Source organism: Drosophila nasuta, chromosome 2R (genome assembly GCF_023558535.2).
Source record: "Drosophila nasuta strain 15112-1781.00 chromosome 2R, ASM2355853v1, whole genome shotgun sequence".
NCBI classification, from domain to species: Eukaryota; Metazoa; Arthropoda; class Insecta; order Diptera; family Drosophilidae; genus Drosophila; species Drosophila nasuta.
In genome coordinates, this window is record NC_083456.1 from 10,757,841 (window position 1) to 10,783,554 (window position 25,714).

The window sequence follows — 25,714 nt, forward strand, 5'->3', positions numbered from 1 at the left end:
ATTAAGCATACTAAGAATACAATTCACTTATTTTAACATTTTTAAATAATCACTTAGTATTAATAAATGTAGTTATTACAATTGCATAAGTGTTCAATTAATATTGACCCAAATTCATTTTGATATATAATCGATAAGTATCAATGTATTTGGCGCCACTCTGTATTGCTGACATATGGCAACTTTGACAAACGTTTCATTTTCGCTTAAAGACGGCGAATTGAAATGCACCCAAAGTACTTTGTACTATTTTTAAATAATTTGAATAATGCTAACGCATTTAATTAAGCCTTATTTTTTATTTATTTATCAAATTGAATAGTTTAATAATAATGTTGGTGGTAACAGCTGTTTGGTTGCAGTTGAAAACATTGCAAAGCGCACGCGTGAGCTTGCTGTAAACATTAACCGCCCAACCCGAACCCGAGTTGCATGTCTTCCGAAAGGCGGTAACGCCAATGAACGCGAATTCAGCACAAGGACACAGCGAAATTCCAAGAAAAATCAATAATTACATAGCTGGCGAGACGTTGAGCAGTAACAGCGGGAAGGAAGTGCATTCATTTTGTGTGTGTTCAACAAAAAGTTGCATCATATTATTATTAATATTATATTAAGCGAAATATGTAGATTCTGAGCGAAGAGAAAATAAAAAACGAGTTCAAAATGGTGGGCAAAACCGCCATGAGTGCGGCGGAAGTGACAACAACATCAACAAAGGAACGCCCTGTTTTCATACCGCCACGTAAACGTCAACAAAACAAAGCAGAGGCCAAGAAGCAAAATTATGTGGATCACATAGTTAATGTGCAAGTGAGTCGCTTTCTTTCTCATTGTAGAAAGTACAGTGAATAATAGTTAAATGCAACTGGGTTAAAACATAAATCGGTCAAGTACAGCATTTAAGTATTATGCACCGTAATTTCAATTCGACCGAGTTTCATTCCATTTTGATCCGTTGTTACAGCAAAATCGAGCCAAACTCTCGCCCTCCAATCCGGGTCTCGAGGAGGAGTTGCTCAAGTCAAAATTGATTATCAAGAACAAGCAGCCACTGCCTCAACTGCCGGGTTGCGATCCAGGAGCAGGAGGCCCACAAGACACCATTGCCAGCACACACTCGGCCAGCTCTACGCAACACAGCAACAAATCGGCAAGAACAGCGAACAATCTGAATGAGTTGCACAACTTTGAATCCATTTCGCAGGGCACCAAGTCAACGTCGCAGCGCCACGAGAGCAGCACTGTGACGCCCAGCAGCTGTTGCTACTCGGAGAGTAGTCTGGATGCCAAGCTCAGCAAGTCACAGGATTGTCTCAGTCTCAGCAATCGCTCGTCGTCCAAAAAGCGCGTCAACATACGCACTTCGGATCTGCCGGTACATGTCCGCAGTCAGCGTGCCTCGCCCGACATTGCCAACTATGAGGATCTGGAGTCGGGCGAGACCAGTGTGCTCAATACATACGATCAGAGCTTGGAGCGTTATCAGGCACGCAAAGCGGGCGATGGCACCAACAACTATTTGACCATGACTGGCACCATTAAGCGGGGTCGCAAAAAGGGTCAATCGATTGACCTGCAGATCAACATTAGTCGCGAGGAGTTGGAGCAGTTGAATGCCCATGCCATGGCAAATGAATCTCACAAGGGACGCAATCTGTGCTGCACTTGCAGCTGCGGCATTGGACTGCACATCTTTCTTATCTCGCTGCTCTGCTTGCCCTTTGTGACGATCATATCAGCCGTGTACTCATTTTACATTGGCACTCTGACCTGGTACAATATGTTCAACTATTACTGCGAGGAGAAGTCGTATCTGCACAAGATCTTTGTCACTCCGGTGCTGTTTTTAGCATATCCGCTCGTCATAATACTTTGCACCTTTGGCCTTGGCTTGTACTCGGGCTTCCGGCAACTAAGTTTGCAATATAGCAGCTGGGTGAACGACATCACAGACATTGAAAAGGGTTTCTATGGCTGGTTGTGTGGCTTTCTGCACATGCCCGATTGCAGTCCCTATGAGGTGGTCATACTAACCGACATTTGTGTCGCTCCGCAGGATCCACAACGTTTGCATATTAACAAACCCAGGCAAGAGTTGTCCATGTAAAAACAGAAAACCGTCGAAGCCAGATCAAATGCTGGCTGCAAGCTTCATAAATCAATAATGCCTCTTCCCCAAATTACCTTATCTGCCATAAACTAATATACGAACAATTATATTCCAAAAGCACTGCAGCCACATCATATCGAACTAATGTATTTGTGACGACGACGGTTTCGATTTTCGACCATATGTGTGATAAACGTAATTAGATCGTAGATGGTAGAGGCAAATACGAATCTGTATCTGTATCTTTGTACTGCGAGTACAGCACAACTAAAGTTCAATGCATTAAGTTTCCTTTTGGCCAAGTTTGTTCCTTTCATAAGCAAATTCAGCTTTAGATACATATACTGAAATACATATATACGCATATAGATATTATATACACTTGTAGTGCTACATAAATACCAATATACATATACTATCTACATATATCACTATCCAAAGATTATTGATTATAGACGTTAAGCTATTAGTCATGTAAGTCTCAGTCTCTATAAACATACTCGATCGAATAACCGTTAATATTCAATGTTTTTGAAATTAGCTGGTTATCTCCAGAACTTCATTTGTGATTATTATTGATTATTCTTTCCTTACAAGTCAACGCCAAATCTAACAAATATACGACACTTAAATATATTGCAGAGCATTAAAGTTGCATTTACGGATTATGCATTTATATTAAAATTAACTAAAAATAAAACAACTGCGTTATGGTCGTGATGGAAACTTTTTCTTAGTTTTAAGTGAAAAGCATTTTTTTATTTTTAAATGCTAAAAATATATAGTAAAACAGCCAAGACTAGAGGCTAATAATATAATAATTCTATGTATGTATATGCGATATAAGCAAAACGTTTTTAAATAGATATTCTAAAAGTTAAGAGATATACTTGATAACAAACAAGAACGCAAAGCTAACTTCGGTGCACCGAAGATAAAGTACCCTTGCAGTCTATAGTCAATAACACGTAATGCTCATTAAAATCTAAAGTTAAGACTAACGCTCAGTTTAATCTATACTGCAGGCAATAAAAATTATTACATGTTCGAATTACCCCATGGAAATAAACTGATATCAAGAAAGTTTAACCCTAGACTACGGTTGCCACATCTGGTAAAATTGTACTAAATGGAGTTATTAAATTACTTTTTTATAGTCAACCACATTTGTTAAAATTAACAATGTATTAATACCACTACTGGAAAACATATACATACATGCATGTAGATCTACAATTTTTTTGAATCTATTTTGGTACATCTCGAAAATGGTATATTTGTAATATTGGTAAAAAAAAAAAAATAATAATTTCCCTATGGTAACCGTTGTTTGGGAGTAAACAATTACAAAATAGAATACAAACTGCAAGAGTATTATTAATGCATATACATATGTAACTAACACTTATTAAAATTAATAAATTATTTCGAAAAATAAAACGAAGAAAACTGCACTTCACTTCTACTTATTCCGCTTTTTGACTGATTTGATTAATTGATTGCACTAGCAGCGATGCGATTTGAATAGAGTGAGTGAGATAGACTGATGAACGAACCGGCATTTACTGCCAACACAAATAAATGTAAACAAGCAGGGCAAAAAAATTGCATGCTTGAACAGCTGTTTATAAGTGCGACGATAATACATATATGGAAGGCAAAAGCCACATTACGCTGATATTGTTTGTGCATATAAATAGCCTAAACACACCTACCTTAATTGACAAAATAGGCGTACACACATGTGTACATATATAATGCCTATACATACACAAACATATATATTGCGTATTGGAAACAAGTTGATAAGCAAGTGAGCAGTCAGCAGCGAGCAGCCCACAATGAGTATTTTGGAATTAGTAGCAAAACAGCGGTCGAAGCGTGCGGGTTTGTGTCTGTGCTTCACGTGGTGTACAAAACTTTCAGAGAAATAAAATTACGCATTTAAAATGGCAAAGGATAATCTGACTGCTGTATTACATGGTATTGAGGACTTGCGTTTGGTAAGGATAAAGTTTACAAGAAGTGAAGCTACATAGATTAATCTCTGTACTTTCCACCATACTCAACATATAGGAACAACGTCCCATACCGACAATTTCCGATGATGGTAAGTGTTAAAATCGAAAACTATCGGCATCAGGCAGTCCATCATTCTATTTTATTTCAAAACTTTAGAGGTTTTGATTGCCATGGACAGCGTTGGCATTTGCGGATCAGATGTCCATTATATGACACATGGACGCATCGGGCACTTTGTATTGACTAAACCCATGATCATTGGCCACGAAAGCGCTGGCGTTGTAGCCAAAGTTGGCAGCAAAGTGAAGCATCTAGCTGTGGGTGATCGAGTTGCAATTGAACCTGGAGTCCCTTGCTTGAAGTGTGAGCTGTGCAAGCAGGGCAAATACAATCTCTGCGCTGACATGGTGTTCTGTGCCACGCCCCCCTACGATGGCAATTTAACCCGCTATTACAAACAAGCAGCAAACTTCTGCTACAAACTGCCCGATCATGTCACCATGGAAGAGGCCGCCTTGTTGGAACCTCTGTCGGTTGGTGTCCACGCTTGTCGTCGTGCTAACGTTGGACTTGGCTCTAAGGTGCTGATCCTCGGCGCTGGACCTATTGGATTGGTTACACTAATCGTAAGTAAAAGTGACGATTTTTTTGTGATAGTTATGCAATTTAATTCTTTTCGTTTCAAGTCTGCACAATTTTTGGGAGCAACAGAGATTTTAATTACGGATCTGGTGCAAGATAGACTGGATGTTGCCAAAGAACTGGGAGCCACTCACACGCTGCTGCTTAACCGTGAAGATTCTGCCGAAGCTGTGGCGGAGCGCATTCGTCAAACAATGAGCGAAGAGCCCGATAGAGCTATTGATTGCTGTGGAGCCGAGAGCAGCACTCGCCAGGCGATCTTTGTATGCGAAGGACTAACAATATCATATTTTTTATTAATCAAAATTTATTATAATGCTAGGCTACCCGATCTGGAGGAGTGGTAGTTATTGTGGGCATGGGTGCAGCAGAAGTAAAAATCCCACTCTTTAATGCGTTGGCTCGTGAGGTGGACATTCGAGGAGTTTTCCGTTACTGCAATGAGTGAGTTTCACCTCCATTAATTATTTACATTTTTCAAAAATGACTATAATAAAAATATTTACGCAGTTATCCTGGTGCTTTGGCTCTGGTGGCATCCGGTAAGATAAACGTAAAGCGATTGGTAACGCATCACTTTGATATCACAGAGACTGCCAAGGCCTTCGAGACAGCTCGTTATGGTCTGGGCGGAGCGATCAAGGTTATGATACATGTCCAGCCAAGGGACACAAACAATCCTGTCAAATTTTAGTTTCGCACTAATTTCGAAACCGTCTGGCCATCAATAAAATATATTCGAACATGCACAAATAAATCTTAAGGAACTTGAATCTTTTAATTTGTTTTCCTTGTTATTGTTATGAATATTTAGGTAATCTGAATACTTGTTAATTTGATATTTCGAAATCGTAGAAGGCGTTTCAATGAGCAATGTATGGCGTGGATGAATTGATTAAAAAATTGTGTTCAACTTTAGGGATTTCAATATTTCCATACAAATTTTTTATCTTAGTATTAACATTTATCAATGGGCGGAAATTGGCTAAAGATTGCATTTAATTAAATTATAAAATATTCTACTGTAATTAGTCGCTTTATATTTGTGATAATTTTTGCAGTGAAATTAAGATTCAACAATGAGTTCTTTACCGTCGAGATTGTTACGTAGTTATAATGATTTGTGGCGTATTAGCCCATCACATATAATGAGAAACTTTTATGGCCGAGAAAATGGAACTGGACTTGATAATATAATCAAGAAACAAGAAAATTGTTTTGCAAAACGTGACCAGGGAACACAAATCAATATGATCCGATCGATGTCGGTGTGGCAGAGGAATTATTTCAATTCTAGATGCAAAAGCGATAAGTGTAAGCAGGTTTGTGTTACTTGGCGTATGAATTCTTACAAAATTACGTATACGTATTTTAAATATGAAAGGATAACCTGACGGCTGTATTACATGGCATTGAAGACCTTCGTTTGGTAAAAGCTAAAATATATTTTTGTTTTTAAGAATAATTTTCTTAAGATTTAAGTATAGGAACAACGTCCAATACCGACAATATCCGAAGATGGTAAGTGTGCTGTCTATAAAGGCTTTAATTAATCAACACAGTGGGATTTGCAGAAGTGTTGATAGCCATGGACTGTGTAGGCATTTGTGGATCAGATATCCATTATTGGGTAAATGGACGTATTGGCCACTTTGTGTTGACCAAACCCATGATCATTGGCCATGAAAGCTCTGGCGTTATAACCAAAGTTGGTAGCAGAGTTCGCAATTTAGTTGTAGGCGATCGAGTGGCAATGGAGCCAGGCATTCCCTGTGGCAATTGCGAACTGTGCAAAATTGGCAAGTATAACCTCTGTCCCGATATGGTCTTCTGTGCCACGCCTCCATACGACGGTAATCTGACTCGATATTACAAGCAAGCCGCTCATTTCTGCTTCAAGCTTCCCGATCATGTCACGATGGAAGAAGGTGCTTTGTTGGAACCTCTGTCTGTTGGCGTTCATGCCTGTCGTCGGGCTGATGTTGGACTTGGCTCAAAGGTGCTGATCCTTGGGGCAGGAACTATTGGATTGGTGTCACTAATCGTAAGCAGCATTACAAAGCAAAACTTGTTTTACATATAAACCTTGTAAAGGCTGCACAATCTATGGGTGCAACGGAGATTATGATAACGGATTTGCTGCAAGATCGTCTGACTATTGCCGAAGAGCTGGGAGCTACTCACACACTGCTGCTTAAGCGCGATGATTCTCTCGAAGAAATATTGGAGTGCGTTCGTCAAACTATGAATGGAGAGCCCGACAAATCAATCGATTGTTGTGGGGCCGAAAGTAGTACACGCCTCGCTATCATGGTAAGTTGCTAAGCATGATAGATTATAATTTAATCGAGCTGTCATACTAGGCAACACGATCTGGCGGAGTTGTTGTAGTTGTGGGCATGGGAGCAGAAGAAATGAAGCTTCCTCTTCTGAATGCGTTGATTCGTGAAGTGGATATTCGCGGAGTTTTTCGATACTGTAACGAGTAAGTCACTCAGTATATCAAGATATTATCGTAAAATGCATACAATTATATATTCTAGCTATGCTGGCGCTTTAGCTCTAGTTGCATCCGGGCAGGCGAATGTGAAGCGTCTTGTTACCCATCATTTTGATATAACAGAAACTGAGAAGGCTTTTGAAACATCACGCTGTGGTCTTGGCGGGCCTATCAAAGTTATGATTCACGTCCAGCCAAGGGACACAAACAACCCTGTCAAATTTTAATTTTAGAATCTTTTCACATGCTAAAATAAATTCAATTTATATATAATCTATTGCCAATTTTTAATTTTTTTTAAGTTTTCTACTTTTTTAGTAAATTTTCCTCTTTAGGCCGTATGATTAATATTCAATACGCATTTTGGTATTACTGAAACTGAGAAGGCTTACATGGGTCAATCAATGTTATACGTCACTGACGTATAAAATTTGAGATTTTTTTTTGGTCAAACAAGATATAACTTACATCATCAGTCAGAGTAATGTGATTGTTAGAAAACATTACTACATATGTCTTGGCCTCATACAAAATTTCAGTTCTATCTAAAAAAGTTTTGAAAACATTATCAAAATTCAAAAGCGGGGATTCATAACATAAATGGCTAATATATCGTGTCGATTATCGCGAAGTATTAATGCTTTTCGGCGAATTAGATGCAGCTTACCTGTGACACTTCGACACTTCCATGAACGCAACAATGGCTCTGGCATTGATGATGGCATCAAAAAACAACAGCAAAATAAGAATAAATTGGACACCCGAAAAGAAAAAGCTTTAGCCGAAAGTAGTAACAAGTTTCTAAGTACGTCAGAAAAAAGTGCTGAAAGCACCAATAAACAAAGGGAGGAAACAATTCCAAGTTGTAAAAGCAATATAAAGGTAGTGAAGAGCTCCTCAACTTCCAAACCCTCCAAGATACATAGTTGTGAGAAAACGAGTTCAAGTGGATCCTTTGGTAAAGTTGGCCAGTATTGTTGTGGCGTTGAAGCGACTGCAATGACAGCGGACAAGTCGGTCAATTCAGTCGATTCACATGTTTCCGCAACTAAAGCTGGTAGATCTCATACTTCAATTAAATCTCGAACAATTTCGAACACTGGTTCGGATAAAAAACCTCAGGATAACAAAGTTATTTTGGTCGATTCTATAACTAAAGCTGGCGTATCTAATACTTCAATTCAACATGGTAAACCTGCACCGAAAGATTCGGATAAAAAATGCAAAAATAACGAACTGGTTTTAGCTCAAACTAAATCGGTAGATTTTGAGAAAAAATTGGATTTTACCAACATTGAAAAGGTTTGCGAGGAGAATATTGAATACATTAAAAACCTTTTAAATAATGCAAAACTGGATTCAAAAATTAATAGTATAGAACCGGATGTCTCTGCAAAAGAAGCAGCGCGCTCTTCAGATAATGACAACTTGAGAATTCCCTCCCACGAAGATGTTCATCGTGCAAGTTTGCAACAACAATCTTTAATTCATGACTTCGATTCACATATTTCTGGCGAGAACGAAAAGAGCTCACCAAAACCACAAAGCCTAAGAATACCAGCTCATGTTCCCGATGACGAAAGAGATAAGAATATTGTTGACAATACTGCATCCAAGAAATCAATTGATCTGCAAGCTAAGCCCAATGTTCCTTTTATTTTTGACAAATCCAAACTAAAAGATCAGAGTAAATCATTTAAAATAACGGATATGCTTTCAGAAAGTTCAAGTGAAACCCCTTATGCATCTTTTGTGAAAAATTCGAATATTTCTAATACAAAAGGCTTAAAGGACTACTATTATGAAAAAGCGGATTCCAGTCCTGCAAACGATAGTCAAGCTGAAAACGACTCTTCGACGATAACATTGGGAAGTACCGACGAGCCATACGTTTTTCCAACGAATATTGAGAGCGGCAATTATTTGGATGATCAGCAAGATATGAACTCATTGGGACACAAACACGAAGATGGGGAGGACTTTGATGTTGAAATGAGTGATTCAAAATCAGATAAAATAAAAAAATTTAAAAAATCGGAGTCATTTGATATTACGGATAATAATTTCAATGAAATGGATACTCGGTCCGGTTACACGAGCGAATCATTTGATGATATTGAAATGGATTCCAGTTTATCTTCTAAATTGAATGAGAAAGCTGAATATATCACATATCCGAGCAATATTCCAAATAATATAACTGGCAAAACACCTTTGAGGGGCACAGTTGCAATGTTACTTGAGGCCAAATCAAAAATTCGCGCAGAACAAGAATTAAATATTACTGATAATGGCTTAGTAGGTGATCAATCAACACCTTTTGGTGGTAATATTGGTGAATACAACAATACTGGAATTGGAACGAACAATATCGTATCCAAAATGAATACTGATAATTCAGAGTTTGAATCCAAGACTGGGGTATCATCAGTAGCAAGACCATATGAAGAAGAATATCATCAGACGATTGGTTCGCAAATAATTGCCGAATTTTCAGGAAATGATTGTATTGAAAATGAGACATCATCATCAAAGTTTAATGCAGTCGATTCAGTTTTCGAACTCAAGAAAAGTAGTAAAAGGCATAAATCGTCTGAAAATATAAAAAAGGTTTCAACAAAATCAAATGAAAAGTACAATCCAGTTGACTCCATTTTCGAATTGAAATCAATGCCACATAAAAAATATTCAAATTCAGCTGGCACCTCAGGAACTTCGGAGAAAGAAAATTCTGGAACGGAAAAAACGGTAAAATCTGAGAGCAATTTAACACCCGGTGATCTCTACAATTCCACATCTGAGTGTCCTTCGCACGATAACATGATAAGCAACGAAGCAACATTTAAAAGAGTTGAATTTCGATCTGGTAAATTTGGGAAAGTCCCCAAACAGTATGCTTCTAAAATTCGAAAAGAGCTTCGAAATAAGATTGCATCTAAGACAAAAAATAATGTAAAGAATCGGAAACATAACCTAAGTAAGACCGGTAAGAGTGGCGAAAACAGCTCAAGGATTGTAATGTTAAATGAAAAAAATGCGGATAAATCCTTGAAACAAAATTACACGCCAAAATCAAAAATAAACAACAGATCACAATTCAATTCTAAGACACAAATTGGCAATTTAGGAGACCCTAATGATAATGAAACTTTGCAAGAGACGTATTCAAAATATGAAAGGGAAATTAAATCGGAAAACTGTTTAACACCTGGGAATCTTTACACTACTCAATCAGAAGGAGATCTGTATGAAGACTGGGAAACTTCACGACCAAATAGAAGAAAAATAAAGTATGAATTTGATCATAAGTCTAGCAAATCTGAATATAAGGACACAGCTAAATCTAAAGTCGAAGAAGATTGTAAAAATCCGGACACAGAGAACCATCTAAATGATTTTCAATCAGAAAGCAAACAAAAATCTAATATCCAAACTGGAGACGATTTCACTGAAATACAAGAAGGCGATATTAAAAAAGTGGAGGATACGAAGGCTCTAAGAGATAAACACGATGATGAGGAATTTGAGTATGCCAAACGATATCTTAACAAAGCCAAACGTCTTCATGATGCTGAAAAAAAGAGGAGTATGGATCGCAAAAAGCGAATGAGAAATAGTCCTCGCCGAAAAAGCAAAAAATCAAAATCAAGAATGACATTATCTGAATTTTTGTCTAAATTAGTGACTAGTAAGGACGATAGCAATATGGGCGGGGGTAATCGAAGACATTTTTCCACTTTGTGTAATGTTCATATGTCAATTTTAAATTCAAAGAACTATACAACCCCGAAAATAACACAAACAAAAAAGAAAAGTGATTCCTTCATATCGCCGGACTTATCTAAGCAAGGTCTCGGTGCTGCATCTATAAGTCAGGAGCGAATGAAATATCAAAAACAAAGAAAACTGCAAGAATCGACGACTGAAAGTCATTTGGTTGAGTTTGATGGTGAAAGAATTAAAATACAGGGAGGCTCTCTTAATGAACAGAAACACAAAAAGCGCGTTGAAGAGATCAAGAGGGACGACGAGAAATTCGATACTCAAATTCAAGGTGGATCTCTCCGTACCAAAGATAGAGGAATGCCTAAGCAAAACATTCGAAAATGTAACAATTGGAGTCAAAATATTTGGGAAAGCTTTCGGGTAAGAAATTGTACTTAAATCATGAACGAAATACGTCGATTTGAAATACGCTTCAACTCAGCAATAAAACCGAAATAAAAAAAAAATAATCTTTTTAGCATTATCGGTTCCCACTTGTTGGAAATTCAATGTCATATCGAGGTGAATGACGTCGGTATACTTTCCTACTATGTATATTTGCATGTAGTAATTCTAGTATAAATTATGGTTGATAACAGTACAATCTATTTTATGAATTTAGGTTATTTGTAGGTCAATTAAATTCCACACATTCGTACTAATTGAGATACAGTCTGTCTTTCCAGATACTTGCAAAATGACCCCCAAGAAGAACGAAGGAATTTAACCAATCGCTTTGAAAATAGGTTTTGGACAAATAAGACGTCGAAGTTAATACATGCAACGAACTATAGATATAGAGAGAAATGGACTTTAACACAAATTAACTTCAGTGGCCAATAAAAAAGTTTTAAAACTGATAATAGAAACTTCTCAATTGAAATATGCTGGGAACCGCTAGTGAAAACTGCGTTGGGTATTGCCTGATACTTTAAAATTTGCTATAATTTGTTTTTGTTTTGTTTTGTTTGAAGTATCAGTGCATAGCTAACATTGTTATTGAGGCGTCATATGTAGAGAATCAAATCTATACTTACAAATAAACTATTTTTAGCTTACAAATATATTTTAACAGTGACTACCTTACAAGGAAATAAAATATGGTTGCTGAATTGTTGTAACTATATGGAATGTAAATAAATTGTATGCAAAATACTAAACCACAAAAGTTCGAAGTTATTGGCTAATTAACGCATGTCATTGCATTTTTAAACAAGTAAGAAAGCTACAATGAGTCTGCTCGATTGTGAGATACTCGTTACCCATTTTGAATAAAAGTCAAATAATGCGGTATTTATTTTAAGATATATCAAAATATGCCGCGATACACATTCAAAATACATATATCGTAGAGTTCAACATATTGTTAGTTAAAGCAACTACCTAGTAATTACACATTGAGAAAAAATCAGAGATTGAAAAGAAGATTGCAAATTTTGATTTATGATTTTTTCAATCCTGAAAAAAGATTTTTTAATTTAAAAAACCTTAAAACAAGATTATAATCTTAAATCAAGGTTTGTATGCTACATTTGCATTCTAAGATAAAAAAAACTTCATAAGATAACATAATTTAAGATTCAAATCTTGCTTCAAGAATGGTTCATTCTATTTAAAAAAAAAATAGAATGCAAATCTCGTTTTAAGAACTTTTTGATCTTAAAACAAGTAAGAAAGTTACAGTCGAGTGTGCTCGACTGTGAGATACCCGCTACCCATTTTTAATAAAGGCAAAATATTGCAGTATCATTTTTAAAATATACCGAAAATACTAAAAAAATACTAAAAATATACCAAATGGTATTTTTGGTATATCGATATAGTACACCATTAAAAATATACCATAAACGGCACAATGTGCCAGATTGTCGGACAAAGCAACTCAGACCCCTAGTAAGTAGGCGTTTTTGCCCATACAAAAGTATTTCTTTAATAACTTCCACAATTTTTATCTGATCGCAACCAAATTTTTAGGAATCATAACTACTACAGTAATTATTGTACATACCAAAATTCGCTCTAGCTTTAAAATTATGCTTGTTATTCGATTTTTTTGATTTGCTGGGGAGGAAGTGGGCGTGGAAAAATTTTTAACAAACTTGATCTGCGTGCAAACATAACAAATGCTGTCGAAAAAAAATTATAGCTCTATCTCTTATAGTCTCTGAGATCTAGGTGTTCATACAGACGGACGGACGGACGGACAGACGGACAGACGGACATGGCTATATCGTCTCGGCTGTTGACGCTGATCAAGAATATATATACTTTATAGGGTCGGAGATGCCTCCTTCTACCTGTTACATACATTTCCTGCCGGCACAAAGCTATAATACCCTTCTACCCTATGGGTAGCGGGTATAAAAAAGGATTTTGTTCTTATTTCTCAAAATGTCCGAATTCCCCTTTATTTTAATTAGATTCTAATTTCTGTCGTTGTTGCTGTTAATTCAGTAAGTAGAGATGTTTTAAGTCATTGTGTCGTGTATAGAGAACATACGTAATCTTTTTGTTTTATTAAGATTTTATGATCTTGATTTAAGATTTTGCCTTCTTGGGTCAATTTTGAGAATTTTTCATTCTTCAAACAAGACTATAATCTTGAATTTCAAGATTGGGCAATATATTGATTTTTTGTAGAATTTCGATTTTGATTTAAAAATAAACCTTCTTGGTTACATTTTGACAATATAAAAAACTTTATTCAAGACTTTATTCTTGATTTTAGCAAATTTGTTCATTCTGCGTAGGCATACAATGTATTTATTTAATAGCTTACTATATGTAATATTTTTAACCCTTATAATAGTATTTATTTAATAACTTCTACAATTTTTATCTGATCGTTGCAAAATTCAATAAGCACAAAGGCTATTATTATTGTGTGTACCAAAAATCGTATTCGTTTTATTTTATCGATTGTATCTCTATCTTTTATATCTCTATATAGATTCTAAGATCTAAGCTGTTGACCCTGATGTAGAATATATATACTTTATAGGGTCGGATATGCCTGGCTGGCTGTTACATTCATTTTGTGGATTTACGAAAACGCAATTTAAAGAGCATGGCCTGGCGATGGGCGCATCAATGGTCTTACAAAAAGTCTGAATGTTGAGTGTTTCCGAGCTCTCAAGATGTTCGAAGATACTCGCACAAAAAAGTACCTACAAATTTGTAAAACAATCTCAGTAGGTGAAGTGAAAAATGTCAGTTAAAAATTTTAGTGGCAGGGTCAAGAAATATATAACTCACACACTTTACTAGACCTTCTCTGGGAACAGAACCAAATTAACTGTAAAAATTTGAAATTCCAAATTAAAAAAAATAGCTCGGGCTAAAAAATGTTTAGACGAACTGTTTTAACTTTAGGTAACAACACTCCAGTTCACGCCCAACGCTATTTCCGTTCATGTAATTGTTATTCTCAGTCTAAAGTAACGTTCAAATGTAGGCCTCTCGGCTGTAATGGTTTTCTTCAAAAATTTGTAAGGCCTAAAGTTTTAGCACAGAATTTTAGTATTGCTCATAATAAGAATGAAATCAGAATAACCCAAAAATTAAAAAGTAAGTATTGTAAATCAATCGGTTAATTTAATATGATTTATCAATGGATTTTAACGTTCCCAATATAGATGGGCTTTCGGCAACGCTTAAGATAAAATCTCGTAGGCTCAGTACGGTATCGCCCGATGTAAACGAAGCAACCTGTCAAGGTCAAACAGATAAGTTAAAGGAACAATGTAAGACGTTGGCACAAAAACTCCGTAAGGCTTGTCAGAAGCTTGTCGAAGAAGATCAAAAAGAAAAGAAGCTAAAAAGAGCTACAGCCAATGCAGAAGTCAAAACAAATAGCGCCGAGGATATATCGGATAAATTAACCAGAATACAGCACTTAAAACAAAAATGCGACCAAATGGCCAAAAAAGCAAATGGCGAAAAATTAGCGAAGATTCAAGAGCTTAAAGCGAAATGCGATAAATTGGTTAAAGCGGAAAAGCTCAAAAAACAATGTAATAAATTGGCCCAAAAACAGAAGTGCACAAAAAAAGCTAGGCAAGAAAAGTTAAGGACTCTCAAAAAGCAATGTAAAAAAATGGCTAAGCAAGCAATGTGTAAATCTAGTGGAAATTCTAAATCTGCCAATCGCAACCTTCAAAAACAATGCAAAGCGATGGCAGAAAAAGCCATGTGTGCTAAAATGGCCAAAGGTGGTAAAGGTGGTAAAGGTGGTAAAGGTGGCAAAGGTGGCAAAGGTGGCAAAGGAGGTAAAGGTGGCAAAGGAGGCAAAGGAGGTAAAGGAGGTAAAGGTGGTAAAGGTGGTAAAGGAGGCAAAGACGGCAAGGGCGGTAAATCTAAACTAAAAAAACAATGTAAAGAATTGGCCGAAAAAGCAAAGTGTACTAAATTAGCAAAGAAAAGCAAGCAAGCCAAACTAAAAAAGCAATGTAAAGCACTGGCCCAAAAAGCAAAGTGTGCTAAATTAGCAAAGAAAAGCAAGAAAGGTAAAGGAGGAAAACGATGCAAAGGGGAGTGTGATTCAATGCCCGATTCAATCCAAAGAAATAAAAAATGCAAAGGGGAGTGCGATTCAATGCCCGATTCAATCCAAAGAAATAAAAAATGCAAAGGGGAGTGCGATTCAATGCCCGATACAATCCAAAGGAACAAACGGTGCAAAGGAGAGTGCGATTCAATGCCCGATACAATCCAAAGGAACAAACGGTGCAAAGGAGAGTGCGATTCAATGCCCGATACAATCCAAAAGAAAAAGAAAAGCAAAGGTAAGGGTGGTAAGGGCGCTTCTCAAGCCAAACTAAAAAAGAAATGTAAGGCCCTCGCCCAAAAAGCAAAGTGTGCTAAATTAGCAAAGAAAAGCAAGAAAGGTAAAGGAGGAAAAGGTAAATCAAAGAAAAGCAAGCAAGCCAAACTAAAAAAGCAATGTAAGGCACTTGCCCAAAAAGCAAAGTGTGCTAAATTAGCAAAGAAAAGCAAGAAAGGTAAAGGAGAAAAACGATGCAAAGGGGAGTGCGATTCAATGCCCGATTCAATCCAAAGAAATAAACGATGCAAAGGAGAGTGCGATTCAATGCCCGATTCAATCCAAAGGAATAAAAAATGCAAAGGAGAGTGCGATTCAATGCCCGATACAATCCAAAAGAAAAAGAAAAGCAAAGGTAAGGGTGGTAAGGGCGCTTCTCAAGCCAAACTAAAAAAGAAATGTAAGGCCCTCGCCCAAAAAGCAAAGTGTGCTAAATTAGCAAAGAAAAGCAAGAAAGGTAAAGGAGGAAAAGGTAAATCAAAGAAAAGCAAGCAAGCCAAACTAAAAAAGCAATGTAAGGCACTTGCCCAAAAAGCAAAGTGTGCTAAATTAGCAAAGAAAAGCAAGAAAGGTAAAGGAGGAAAACGATGCAAAGGGGAGTGCGATTCAATGCCCGATACAATCCAAAAGAAAAAGAATAGCAAAGGTAAGGGTGGTAAGGGCGCTTCTCAAGCCAAACTAAAAAAAAATGTAAGGCCCTCGCCCAAAAGCAAAAGTGTGCTAAATTAGCAAAAGAAAAGCAAGAAAGGTAAAGGAGGAAAAGGTAAATCAAAGAAAAGCAAGCAAGCCAAACTAAAAAAGCAATGTAAGGCACTTGCCCAAAAAGCAAAGTGTGCTAAATTAGCAAAGAAAAGCAAGAAAGGTAAAGGTAAACGATGCAAAGGGGAGTGCGATTCAATGCCCGATTCAATCCAAAGAAATAAAAATGCAAGGGGAGTGCGATTCAATGCCCGATTCAATCCAAAGAAATAAAAAATGCAAAGGGGAGTGCGATTCAATGCCCGATTCAATCCAAAGAAATAAAAAATGCAAAGGGGAGTGCGATTCAATGCCCGATACAATCCAAAAGAAAAAGAAAAGCAAAGGTAAAGGTGGTAAGGACGCTTCTCAAGCCAAACTAAAAAAGAAATGTAAGGCCCTCGCCCAAAAAGCAAAGTGTGCTAAATTAGCAAAAGAAAAGCAAGAAAGGTAAAGGAGGAAAAGGTAAATCAAAGAAAAGCAAGCAAGCCAAACTAAAAAAGCATTGTAAGGCACTTGCCCAAAAAGCAAAGTGTGCTAAATTTGCAAAGAAAAGCAAGCAAGCCAAACTAAAAAAGCAATGTAAAGCACTGGCCCAAAAAGCAAAGTGTGCTAAATTAGCAAAGAAAAGCAAGAAAGGTAAAGGAGGAAAACGATGCAAAGGGGAGTGCGATTCAATGCCCGATTCAATCCAAAGAAATAAACGATGCAAAGGAGAGTGCGATTCAATGCCCGATTCAATCCAAAGAAATAAAAAATGCAAAGGGGAGTGCGATTCAATGCCCGATTCAATCCAAAGAAATAAAAAATGTAAAGGGGAGTGCGATTCAATGCCCGATACAATCCAAAAGAAAAAGAAAAGCAAAGGTAAAGGTGGTAAGGACGCTTCTCAAGCCAAACTAAAAAAGAAATGTAAGGCCCTCGCCCAAAAAGCAAAGTGTGCTAAATTAGCAAAGAAAAGCAAGAAAGGTAAAGGAGGAAAAGGTAAATCAAAGAAAAGCAAGCAAGCCAAACTAAAAAAGCATTGTAAGGCACTTGCCCAAAAAGCAAAGTGTACTAAATTAGCAAAGAAAAGCAAGCAAGCCAAACTAAAAAAGCAATGTAAAGCACTGGCCCAAAAAGCAAAGTGTGCTAAATTAGCAAAGAAAAGCAAGAAAGGTAAAGGAGGAAAACGATGCAAAGGAGAGTGCGATTCAATGCCCGATTCAATCCAAAGAAATAAAAAATGCAAAGGGGAGTGCGATTCAATGCCCGATTCAATCCAAAGAAATAAACGATGCAAAGGAGATTGTGTCGATCAAATGGAAATGAAAAAACGATGCAAAGGAGAATGTGATTCAATGCCCGATACAATTCAAAGAAAAAAGAAAAGCAAGGGTGGTAAGAGCGCTTCTCAACAAAACAAACTAAAAAAACAATGTAAAGAATTGGCCCAAAAAGCAAAGTGTACTAAATTAGCAAAGAAAAGCAAGCAAGCCAAACTAAAAAAGCAATGCAAGGCAATGGCTAAGAAAGAAAAGCAAAATCAGTTAAAAAAGCAATGCAAGGCAATGGCCAAGAAGGAACAAAAAGCAATGTTAAAAAAGAAATGTGCAGCTATGGCGAAAAAAGAAAAAGAAGCAAAGCTTAAAAAGCAATGCAGCGCATTGGCTCAAAAGGAAAAGAAGGCAAAGCTTCAAAAGCAGTGCAAGGCAATGGCCAAGAAGAAACAAAAAGCTCAGCTTCAAAAACAATGTGCGGCAATAGAAAAAAAGGCGAAGCTTGAAAAGAAATGCAGCGCAATGGCTCAAAAGAAAAAAGAACCAAAGGTTGACAAGAAATGCGTGCTATGCGTCCCTCCATGGGAGAAACCCCCATGGGAAAGAAGTGGTAAAGTGGCAAAAAAATCGAAACAAGATCAGCTAAAGAAAGCGTGCGCGGAGGCAGCGCAGAAGGAGAAATGTGAAAAGATGGCTAAGCAGAAGTTAATAGACAGACTTAAACAACATTGTAAGAAATTAGCGGAAAAGGCTTTGGCAACCAAGTGTAAGGAAGAGGCCAAGCGAAAAGCACAAAAAGAAAAAGGAAAAAAAATTAAAGAGGAATGTCTTAAAATGGCCAATGATAAACCACCAAGTAAAAGTAAATAAATGTTGTCGATAAATTAAAAAATAGAATATTACGAGCAATAAAAATTGTATTTGAGCGTCAACTGAGATTACAAAATTACAATATTTTTTTTGCGCGAAGTAATATATTTTTGCTTTCTTTTGGACGGAAAGCGTTTCGGTATAAATGCGACAATAACGCAATTTTATATAAAACTAGGTAATTAAGGGCTTAACGCTGGTGCGGTAGCATTCCTAAACTGAAAAGTTGGATATCTGGGCGCAAATGTATTCTCTCCAATAATTTGAGTATGCTCCGAGTCGTCGCCACCAGTTATGGTAGGTGCCCGATACTGTGTTTCCACAAATTGAGGAGGCGCTGTGAATAGGTATAGATATAATATTAATATCGGGCATTATTGAGTAGTTTTTTGTATTTACGTATGTTGGGATAAAGGGAGCCGCCTGCGCTATCTGCGACATTCCAGCCAAGAGCACCGCCCAAATTGCCATCACCAAGTGGACTAACTGGTTGGGTTGGGGCCAGTGAAGGGTCATCCGTCTGTGGTTTTAAGGCAGCTAGAGGTATTGTACCCAGAGTAATTGGCACTTTACCAGTGAGATTACGATGAGGTCCACTGACATCACATTCTACGTGCAAATCGTAGTCGAGCGCAATTATGCCACAGTTGAGTAAATTGGTTGGCGGCAATGCAGGTATTTCCATTTGTTGGGTAAATGTACGAGATTCTCCTGCATTGACGGGTCCAACACTTAATTGCGAAATTATCACCTTTGACTCGCGTTTTTCACTACGTGGTTGATTGGTATGGAACGTGACGAGCTTCCGCAATTCAAATTTAACTGCGGTGAGATTCACATTGCTTGTGTTGTCAACCTCACAGGTTATGGGCAATATCTGACCCGATACATAACCAGTTTGAGGTATGCTCGTTATGACAGCGAGTGGCCCAGAACGGCAACAGAAACAGCAAAATGCCTTTTCCAACTCGAGCTTAAATGGCTCTTTTACACGCGGATTGAGATTCAAGTCAACAGGTGCTATGACCGTAAAGGCCATTTTCATATCCTGATCAAACTTCCATGGCCTATCCAGAGTAACTTTAATTGTGTACCGCACATGACCAAACTCACCCTCAAATGAGGATGGCAACGTAGGGGGCAAGGCACAAGTGAACGGATAGGTATGTGTGCCTGGCGGCAGCTCAGTCTCCGAGCCTGTAAAGGAGTATCATCAGCAATCTATTTCCATTTTAAAAGCAACACAATGCTCAACTTACTGTTTTTACCGCCGAGCAGATAGTATTGTATCTTAAAATACTCTTCATGACCCTTGAGATGTGTGATCTCGTTCTCAGTCTTGCCCTCACTGGACGTTACGTTGCGTTCCTCGGTCCATTCAGTGTTTGCCTCGCCCAGAAATCGTATTATAATACCTAAGAAGTGAACAAGTGGTTATCATTTTAAGAATAAACAAGATAATGCTGGCGCGTTACAAAAAGCACGACAATCGCTTGCTTGCCTTGCTATAAATTCTATAAATAAAAGACACTTGCGACGAATGCTATTCTCCACTCTGTTCTGCTCTGTGTTTCTGGCTGTCACTATGACTGCCAAACCGATGACATCATCGCCATCAGCATCATTCCATCGTCGCATAGTAATGGATTGACCTCAATAAAACTTTGATTTTATATTTTAACCAATTAGATAATTGAAATACAATAATTTCAGTCGGACAATATAATTTGAATGCACTTTAATTGGGAAAGTAAGTTAGGTCCACTCTAATACTGTTACCCAAATAAGTTGCACCTTTGTGTTATGAGACCGGCATTTTTTAACAGAGAATGAGACGAGTCAATTACATGTTGTTAAACTTTTTAGAAGGTACAACGTACAAGGGGCGTATTACTACAACAACAATCAATCGCATTAATCATTGTTGTGATGCCGTCATTCTTATGAGTAATGCGTGCCATGATCACATAAATTAATTATATATAGTATATAATATGAATTACATACACTCTTACCTCGTACTTTTTTGGGCGAATCGAATGTAACTTTGACCTGGCCGTTGATTGTTTGTCCGGCGTAGTATGTGTTCCATGGATTATCCAGTTGGATCTCGCAGCCTTTGATACCCATAGTCTTTCGATAAAGTATAACTCGAATAAAATACCTATTTCTGCTATATATGTAAACACTGGGAAGCCCAACGTTAGGCTATGTATTGAACCGTGCCCCGCTTGCCAACTTAACATTCGTGTTGGAGTGCGACCGTAAGCTGAATTTCAAAAATATGCTTTTTATGCCGTGATATACCAATAGTCAGAACTGTAATATTGGTATATTTCGAAAAATCCGTGTATAGTAAGGCGATATTGTTATTGATATTTTATTTAAAAACTTTACACGTATACTAAAACATTATTTAGGCGCTCAAGATTTGTGTCCAGCAAGAAAGTGTACAGCAGAAATTGGCTTTGAAATTATTAATAGTTAATGAGTGACTGTTAACTTAACATTTTGTTAGCCACCCCTAGTTACTATTCGATAAGTGCTTATCGAGTCGGTGATATCGATAATATAGGTGAAGAATTTTTTGCAAAAGTCTAGGGACTTGCTTGAGTTTTAGATATTTCCAAACACAATTACTTTTGATACAAAAAACAATAGTGTCACAAATGTCGCTGTTTCGCAAACCGAAGAAAATACAGCGCCGCGTTTTCTCCAGCAATGCGGACGAGGACGACAACACGTCCACAATGGACGTTGATGGGGACTTGGAAACACCCCCTCCTCCCATAATTTCGTTGTCCGGAAGCGGGAGGCGGGATAAGGATAAAAGTAAGAAATCTAACAAATCATCCGAAGACAATGGTGTAACAACTGCTCAAGCTCACAACAAGCCCAAGGCATTGCTTAGTTTTGCTGACGATGGTAAGTGCACTGTAAATATGTGATTGAGATTGATCGATTGATTAATTGGTTGCTTTTTTTTCATTCTTCTCCCACAGAGGATGATGGGGAGGTATTTCAAGTGCGCAAATCTTCTCACAGCAAGAAAGTAATGCGAATGCTGGACAAGGAACGTCGCAAGAAGAAGCGGGAGGAGCGAGCGGAGCACTCTGGTCATAGTGGAGGAGTAATGGGTTATGAAAATGGTAGTACAACAACACAACAGCAGCAGCATTTAGAGACGTCCAGTGGCACTGTCACTTCGGGTGTTGGTACTGCCAACTCAAGTAGATATAAAAGTGCCTCGAGTACGGCGAGTGACAATCCGAACGTACAAAGTAAAAGTAAAAAGTGTGATAATGATATGATCCAAACCGAAATACGCACAGACGACTTTGTGGTAAGGTTATTATTATTCAATTTTTCTACAAAAAGAATCCATTTTTTACGATTTACGTACAAAACAAAACAAAACACAAATAAAATGAATGGACCAGTACATTTTCCATTAGAAAAAATAAAAGAACAACCGAAAAAGTTAGGATGTCTTTGGCTTGGCTATAGATATAACTATATGAATAGTCAGCTAAACGTATTGCTCTAAAAATACATAGGGCGCAGAAGCCATAAGACACATCCTTGTTGATTAATGTAGTATTTATTGTAAATAAGTTCAACATTTAAAGTTGCTTATCTCTCTTATTGCCTAATGTTATCAACTAATCCAGATCTGTATGAAATTAATGCACGTTTCCATTTCCATAGTTTGAACACAATTCGAGATAACTTAAATCAATTTAAACATTTGCCTCGAACTGTGTGCCATAAATATTTTATTTATTACAATCCACATCTAAATTCGTTCAATAATATATCTTCTATTCTTGCTCCTTAAAAAAAAACAGCTCGTGGTCAAAAAATCTGAAACGCCTGATGTTGTTTTAAATGGACGTGCCGCACTTTGTGCTGGCCGCGATGATGTAAGCGACGATGAGGGACGACTGGACGACGATGGCGACAGTGATAAGACACGTCATCGTTTCTCAAAACCAGAGCACTTAAAGCAAATGCTGGAGAGTGGTTCCATACCCGATGCAGCGATGATACATGCGGCACGCAAACGCAGACAGCGAGCAAGAGAGCAAGGTAGTGATTAAAACTTATCTTTTAATATGTAAATCTCAACTAAATTCTGATTTATAGGTGCTGGTGATTATATACCAATCGAAGAACCCAAAGAGCCGCCCAAGCTTAGCTCACGTTTGCCACGCGAAGATGTCGAGGGCGATCAATCGGACGATGAGGAACGCATGGATATGAACGATATAACGGGACGAAAGGAGCGCGAAGAGCGTCGTGAACAGTTCTATGCTGTTGAAAATGATTGTATGTAGTAGCTGGACAGCTAGAGTGCTGTGTCCCACGTTACAACATTTTTGTTGCTCCTTAGAATGTTTCTTTTGTTTTCTGTATTGTTTGACTAATTGTTGTTTAATTTGTACTTTAGTAACCGAGGAAGATTCTGATCGTGAAATGCATGAGTGGGAAAACCAACAAATACGCAAAGGTGTCACCGGCGCCCAATTGGTGCATGCTCAGCATGAAACTGTTCTATCACGTTTCATGATCAAGCCAGCAGCGCCAACGGGCTTGGAATCCTTGCAATTGGAGGATGCGGTGCGTCAAGTGCCGCCGTCGACATCAACCTTGTTGGAGCAGGCCTATGCAAAGAACGCTATAGATAAAACAAGTAATTTGGCTACAGCGATGCGATCAAGTTTCTCCAAGCCTAAAAAAGAGAAAGCTAAAGCGACGGCACTGCGAACACCTCAGGAGATGCGTACAGCGATCACAACACGCATTAATGAGCTGCAGGATCGCAACGATGACCACAGTGCGTCAATTACACGCATTGCCAACGAGCTGAAAGCATTGAAGCTACAGGAACTGGAATGTCAACAAAATGCCCCAACGGCAGCGGCCAAATACAAGTTCTATCAGGAGATCAAGTGTTATGTCAACGATTTAGTTGATTGCCTGGCAGCCAAATCGCCGCAAATCAACGATCTGGAGAAACGCGCCCTGCAGCAATATGGTAAGAGTCAACGTTATCTGGTTAATCGTCGACGTCAGGATGTGCGTGATCAGGCCAAAGAGATGGCAGAAGCATCAAGTAAGAGGACAATAATTCCCTATTTCGCTGCCAATTCATTTTACCCTATACATTTTGTTCATGACAAACTAATAGAATCTATGACAGCTGCTGTGAAACGAACACCAGAATACGAGGAGCAAGTCCGTCGTGCCGCTGAACGGGAAGGGCGTCGCACGCGTCGACGTTGCGATCGAGAACGAAATGACTTACTCGCCTCGCATCTAGACGGCATGTCCAGTGATGATGAGATTGCCGACCAACAGCAGGAACAATGTCTGGCGGCAACAGCGCTCATCGAACAGCAAGCAGCCGAGGCTTTCGAAGATGTGGTCGATGATTTCTGCAAAATCGAGCTGATACTTATCAAGTTTTACGCTTGGCGTAAAACCGATATGAGTTCGTATCAAGATGCCTTCGTTAGTCTGTGCCTGCCCAAATTATTGGCGCCTCTGGTGCGTCACGAGTTGCTGCTATGGTCACCGTTACTTCAGGAATACACAGATATAGAAACAATGCATTGGTATCAAGCCTGCATGTTGTATGCATTCGAGTCGGAGGAAACTATTGAGCGGCTGAAGCAGGATCCTGATATTAACCTGGTGCCCTCGCTTATAGAAAAGATTGTGCTTCCAAAAGTGAACTGTAAGTTAAAAGCGAAATAATCTTTGATGACTTATTATTAATTTCGATTCCTTAAAGGTCTGGTCGCCGAATGCTGGGATCCATTATCAACGACGCAAACGCTGCGTCTTATCGGCTTTATCAATCGCTTAGGTCGCGAATTTCCGCTTCTTAGCAGCAATAAACAATTGCGAAAACTTTTTGAGTCAATTTTAGATCGCATGCGGCTGGCTCTCGAAAATGACGTTTTCATACCTATTTTTCCAAAGCAGTAAGTGCAAATTATATGTAAGATATAAAACATATTGTATATTGAAATTTGTTAATTTTCGTTTAGAGTGCAAGAAGCCAAGGGCTCTTTCTTTCAGCGACAGTTTTGCAGTGGTCTTAAATTATTTCGAAACTTCCTTAGCTGGCAGGGAATTTTGGCAGACAAACCGTTGCGGGAGCTAGCTATTGGATCACTTTTAAATCGATATCTTTTATTAGCCATTCGTGTGTGCACACTAAATGATGCGATTGGCAAAGCATACATTATTGTAAATACCCTGCCAACAGTTTGGCTCCTTCCTAACAGTGATACACTAAAAAATTTGGAGCTGTTTATTACATTCATACGACAAACGTTGGAAACTTGTGATGCTAACAATCCCCTTTTTATGTAAGTATTATTTTAGCGTCTACGAATCAATAGTTACATTTATATGCTTTTCTGTCTATAGGCAATCCTGTGAGAAGGCTAAGCAAATACTACAAAGACTACATAGCTTGTAAAGTGAAAGCAACACACATACATCTGGTATTAAACTACACTTATCACGATTAAATCTTAGCTCAATGATGGGTTTCTGCTTATGAAACAGCAACAATCAAATACTCGGTAAAACATATATTAAATAATGGAAATCACATAATTACCAAGTGTTGTTTGATACACGGTCTAAAACTGTTAAATTTATTACACTCAAATCATTATACCATAAAAAATCCCAAAACAAAAGGAAAATAATGTACATATTATTCGTAGCATATGTGAACTGTAATAATTGGAATTTTGGTTAATGAGCCAACTTTATTCCAAATAAAATTATGTCTGTAGTACTTAAGCCTTTATGTCTCGATGGGGACAATCCTCCAAAAAATGTCTCGACATTAATCTGATTATCTAAAAGGTGATACATTTCTGACACTAGTTTTTATTTTTTTTTTTAACTTTATTGATTATATTAGAAGAATTGCGCATAGCAATAATAAAACAATTTTT

The 25,714-nt window shown here is 37.8% G+C and overlaps 8 protein-coding genes across 12 annotated transcripts; 7 read left to right on the forward strand and 1 right to left on the reverse strand.

Moving 5' to 3' along the window:
* Positions 1-294: 294 nt before the first annotated feature.
* Positions 295-3,572, forward strand: LOC132784538 (uncharacterized). The gene is made up of 2 exons (XM_060790209.1): positions 295-813; positions 968-3,572. Exons 1-2 carry the CDS (start codon positions 667-669, stop codon positions 2,108-2,110), a joined length of 1,290 nt encoding a protein of 429 aa, XP_060646192.1. The 5' UTR covers positions 295-666; the 3' UTR covers positions 2,111-3,572.
* Positions 3,573-3,960: 388 nt separating this feature from the next.
* LOC132784540 (sorbitol dehydrogenase-like) lies at positions 3,961-5,550 on the forward strand. The gene is made up of 6 exons (XM_060790211.1): positions 3,961-4,116; positions 4,190-4,223; positions 4,292-4,761; positions 4,822-5,040; positions 5,100-5,221; positions 5,288-5,550. Exons 1-6 carry the CDS (start codon positions 4,063-4,065, stop codon positions 5,469-5,471), a joined length of 1,083 nt encoding a protein of 360 aa, XP_060646194.1. The 5' UTR covers positions 3,961-4,062; the 3' UTR covers positions 5,472-5,550.
* Positions 5,551-5,673: 123 nt separating this feature from the next.
* Positions 5,674-7,537, forward strand: LOC132784536 (sorbitol dehydrogenase-like). Its single transcript, XM_060790207.1, has 7 exons — positions 5,674-6,099; positions 6,162-6,206; positions 6,265-6,298; positions 6,352-6,821; positions 6,872-7,090; positions 7,141-7,262; positions 7,321-7,537. The coding sequence occupies exons 1-7, from the start codon at positions 5,857-5,859 to the stop codon at positions 7,502-7,504; spliced, it is 1,317 nt and encodes a 438-aa protein (XP_060646190.1). The 5' UTR covers positions 5,674-5,856; the 3' UTR covers positions 7,505-7,537.
* Positions 7,538-7,729: 192 nt separating this feature from the next.
* LOC132784529 (uncharacterized) lies at positions 7,730-12,108 on the forward strand. Of its 3 annotated transcripts, none has more exons than XM_060790200.1 (2): positions 7,730-11,423; positions 11,729-12,108. In XM_060790200.1, exons 1-2 carry the CDS (start codon positions 7,878-7,880, stop codon positions 11,741-11,743), a joined length of 3,561 nt encoding a protein of 1,186 aa, XP_060646183.1. In that variant the 5' UTR covers positions 7,730-7,877; the 3' UTR covers positions 11,744-12,108. The 3 variants fall into 3 exon arrangements, with proteins under 3 accessions (XP_060646183.1, XP_060646182.1, XP_060646181.1); XM_060790199.1 differs by lacking the exon at positions 11,729-12,108 and adding an exon at positions 11,522-11,634; XM_060790198.1 differs by having other exon boundaries at positions 7,746-11,423; positions 11,716-12,108.
* A 2,184-nt stretch (positions 12,109-14,292) lies between these two features.
* Positions 14,293-17,298, forward strand: LOC132784176 (axoneme-associated protein mst101(2)-like). Of its 2 annotated transcripts, none has more exons than XM_060789598.1 (3): positions 14,293-14,609; positions 14,678-16,536; positions 16,648-17,298. In XM_060789598.1, the coding sequence occupies exons 1-3, from the start codon at positions 14,387-14,389 to the stop codon at positions 16,834-16,836; spliced, it is 2,271 nt and encodes a 756-aa protein (XP_060645581.1). In that variant the 5' UTR covers positions 14,293-14,386; the 3' UTR covers positions 16,837-17,298. The 2 variants fall into 2 exon arrangements, with proteins under 2 accessions (XP_060645581.1, XP_060645582.1); XM_060789599.1 differs by having other exon boundaries at positions 14,678-16,435; positions 16,613-17,298.
* Positions 17,195-18,807, forward strand: LOC132784180 (axoneme-associated protein mst101(1)-like). The gene has a single exon (XM_060789609.1). The coding sequence runs from the start codon at positions 17,280-17,282 to the stop codon at positions 18,729-18,731; it is 1,452 nt and encodes a 483-aa protein (XP_060645592.1). The 5' UTR covers positions 17,195-17,279; the 3' UTR covers positions 18,732-18,807.
* Positions 18,426-20,990, reverse strand: LOC132784177 (arrestin domain-containing protein 17). The gene is made up of 4 exons (XM_060789600.1): positions 20,747-20,990; positions 19,991-20,146; positions 19,131-19,928; positions 18,426-19,068 (listed from the first exon to the last, which is right to left on the reverse strand). Exons 1-4 carry the CDS (start codon positions 20,859-20,861, stop codon positions 18,914-18,916), a joined length of 1,224 nt encoding a protein of 407 aa, XP_060645583.1. The 5' UTR covers positions 20,862-20,990; the 3' UTR covers positions 18,426-18,913.
* Positions 20,991-21,269: 279 nt separating this feature from the next.
* Positions 21,270-25,661, forward strand: LOC132784174 (PAX3- and PAX7-binding protein 1). Of its 2 annotated transcripts, XM_060789595.1 has the most exons (9): positions 21,283-21,656; positions 21,734-22,074; positions 22,580-22,820; positions 22,878-23,060; positions 23,182-23,847; positions 23,923-24,471; positions 24,529-24,721; positions 24,788-25,111; positions 25,173-25,661. In XM_060789595.1, exons 1-9 carry the CDS (start codon positions 21,401-21,403, stop codon positions 25,222-25,224), a joined length of 2,805 nt encoding a protein of 934 aa, XP_060645578.1. In that variant the 5' UTR covers positions 21,283-21,400; the 3' UTR covers positions 25,225-25,661. The 2 variants fall into 2 exon arrangements, with proteins under 2 accessions (XP_060645579.1, XP_060645578.1); XM_060789596.1 differs by lacking the exons at positions 22,878-23,060; positions 23,182-23,847; positions 23,923-24,471; ... (1 more) ...; positions 24,788-25,111; positions 25,173-25,661 and having other exon boundaries at positions 21,270-21,656; positions 21,734-22,079; positions 22,580-22,753.
* Positions 25,662-25,714: the final 53 nt, after the last annotated feature.

Excerpts from the sequence above, each read along its gene's own strand:
- LOC132784177 (XM_060789600.1), bottom strand. The coding sequence starts at position 20,861 with ATGGGTATCAAAGGCTGCGAGATCCAACTGGATAATCCATGGAACACA. Across the intron at positions 19,929-19,990 it reads TCTGCTCGGCGGTAAAAACA|GCTCGGAGACTGAGCTGCCG; the intron begins GTAAGTTGAGCA and ends ACTCCTTTACAG. Across the intron at positions 19,069-19,130 it reads CTCCCTTTATCCCAACATAC|CGCCTCCTCAATTTGTGGAA; the intron begins GTAAATACAAAA and ends ACCTATTCACAG.
- LOC132784529 (XM_060790198.1), top strand. The coding sequence starts at position 7,878 with ATGGCTAATATATCGTGTCGATTATCGCGAAGTATTAATGCTTTTCGG. Across the intron at positions 11,424-11,715 it reads ATATTTGGGAAAGCTTTCGG|TCTGTCTTTCCAGATACTTG; the intron begins GTAAGAAATTGT and ends ATTGAGATACAG.
- LOC132784180 (XM_060789609.1), top strand. The coding sequence starts at position 17,280 with ATGCCCGATTCAATCCAAAGAAATAAACGATGCAAAGGAGAGTGCGAT.
- LOC132784540 (XM_060790211.1), top strand. The coding sequence starts at position 4,063 with ATGGCAAAGGATAATCTGACTGCTGTATTACATGGTATTGAGGACTTG. Across the intron at positions 4,117-4,189 it reads GTATTGAGGACTTGCGTTTG|GAACAACGTCCCATACCGAC; the intron begins GTAAGGATAAAG and ends CTCAACATATAG. Across the intron at positions 5,041-5,099 it reads GCACTCGCCAGGCGATCTTT|GCTACCCGATCTGGAGGAGT; the intron begins GTATGCGAAGGA and ends TTATAATGCTAG.
- LOC132784538 (XM_060790209.1), top strand. The coding sequence starts at position 667 with ATGGTGGGCAAAACCGCCATGAGTGCGGCGGAAGTGACAACAACATCA. Across the intron at positions 814-967 it reads ATCACATAGTTAATGTGCAA|CAAAATCGAGCCAAACTCTC; the intron begins GTGAGTCGCTTT and ends CCGTTGTTACAG.
- LOC132784536 (XM_060790207.1), top strand. The coding sequence starts at position 5,857 with ATGAGTTCTTTACCGTCGAGATTGTTACGTAGTTATAATGATTTGTGG. Across the intron at positions 6,207-6,264 it reads GCATTGAAGACCTTCGTTTG|GAACAACGTCCAATACCGAC; the intron begins GTAAAAGCTAAA and ends ATTTAAGTATAG. Across the intron at positions 6,822-6,871 it reads TTGGATTGGTGTCACTAATC|GCTGCACAATCTATGGGTGC; the intron begins GTAAGCAGCATT and ends AACCTTGTAAAG.
- LOC132784176 (XM_060789598.1), top strand. The coding sequence starts at position 14,387 with ATGTTTAGACGAACTGTTTTAACTTTAGGTAACAACACTCCAGTTCAC. Across the intron at positions 14,610-14,677 it reads AATAACCCAAAAATTAAAAA|ATGGGCTTTCGGCAACGCTT; the intron begins GTAAGTATTGTA and ends TTCCCAATATAG. Across the intron at positions 16,537-16,647 it reads GTGGTAAGGGCGCTTCTCAA|CAAGCCAAACTAAAAAAGCA; the intron begins GCCAAACTAAAA and ends AAGAAAAGCAAG.
- LOC132784174 (XM_060789595.1), top strand. The coding sequence starts at position 21,401 with ATGTCGCTGTTTCGCAAACCGAAGAAAATACAGCGCCGCGTTTTCTCC. Across the intron at positions 23,848-23,922 it reads AGAGATGGCAGAAGCATCAA|AATCTATGACAGCTGCTGTG; the intron begins GTAAGAGGACAA and ends ACAAACTAATAG. Across the intron at positions 24,472-24,528 it reads TGTGCTTCCAAAAGTGAACT|GTCTGGTCGCCGAATGCTGG; the intron begins GTAAGTTAAAAG and ends GATTCCTTAAAG.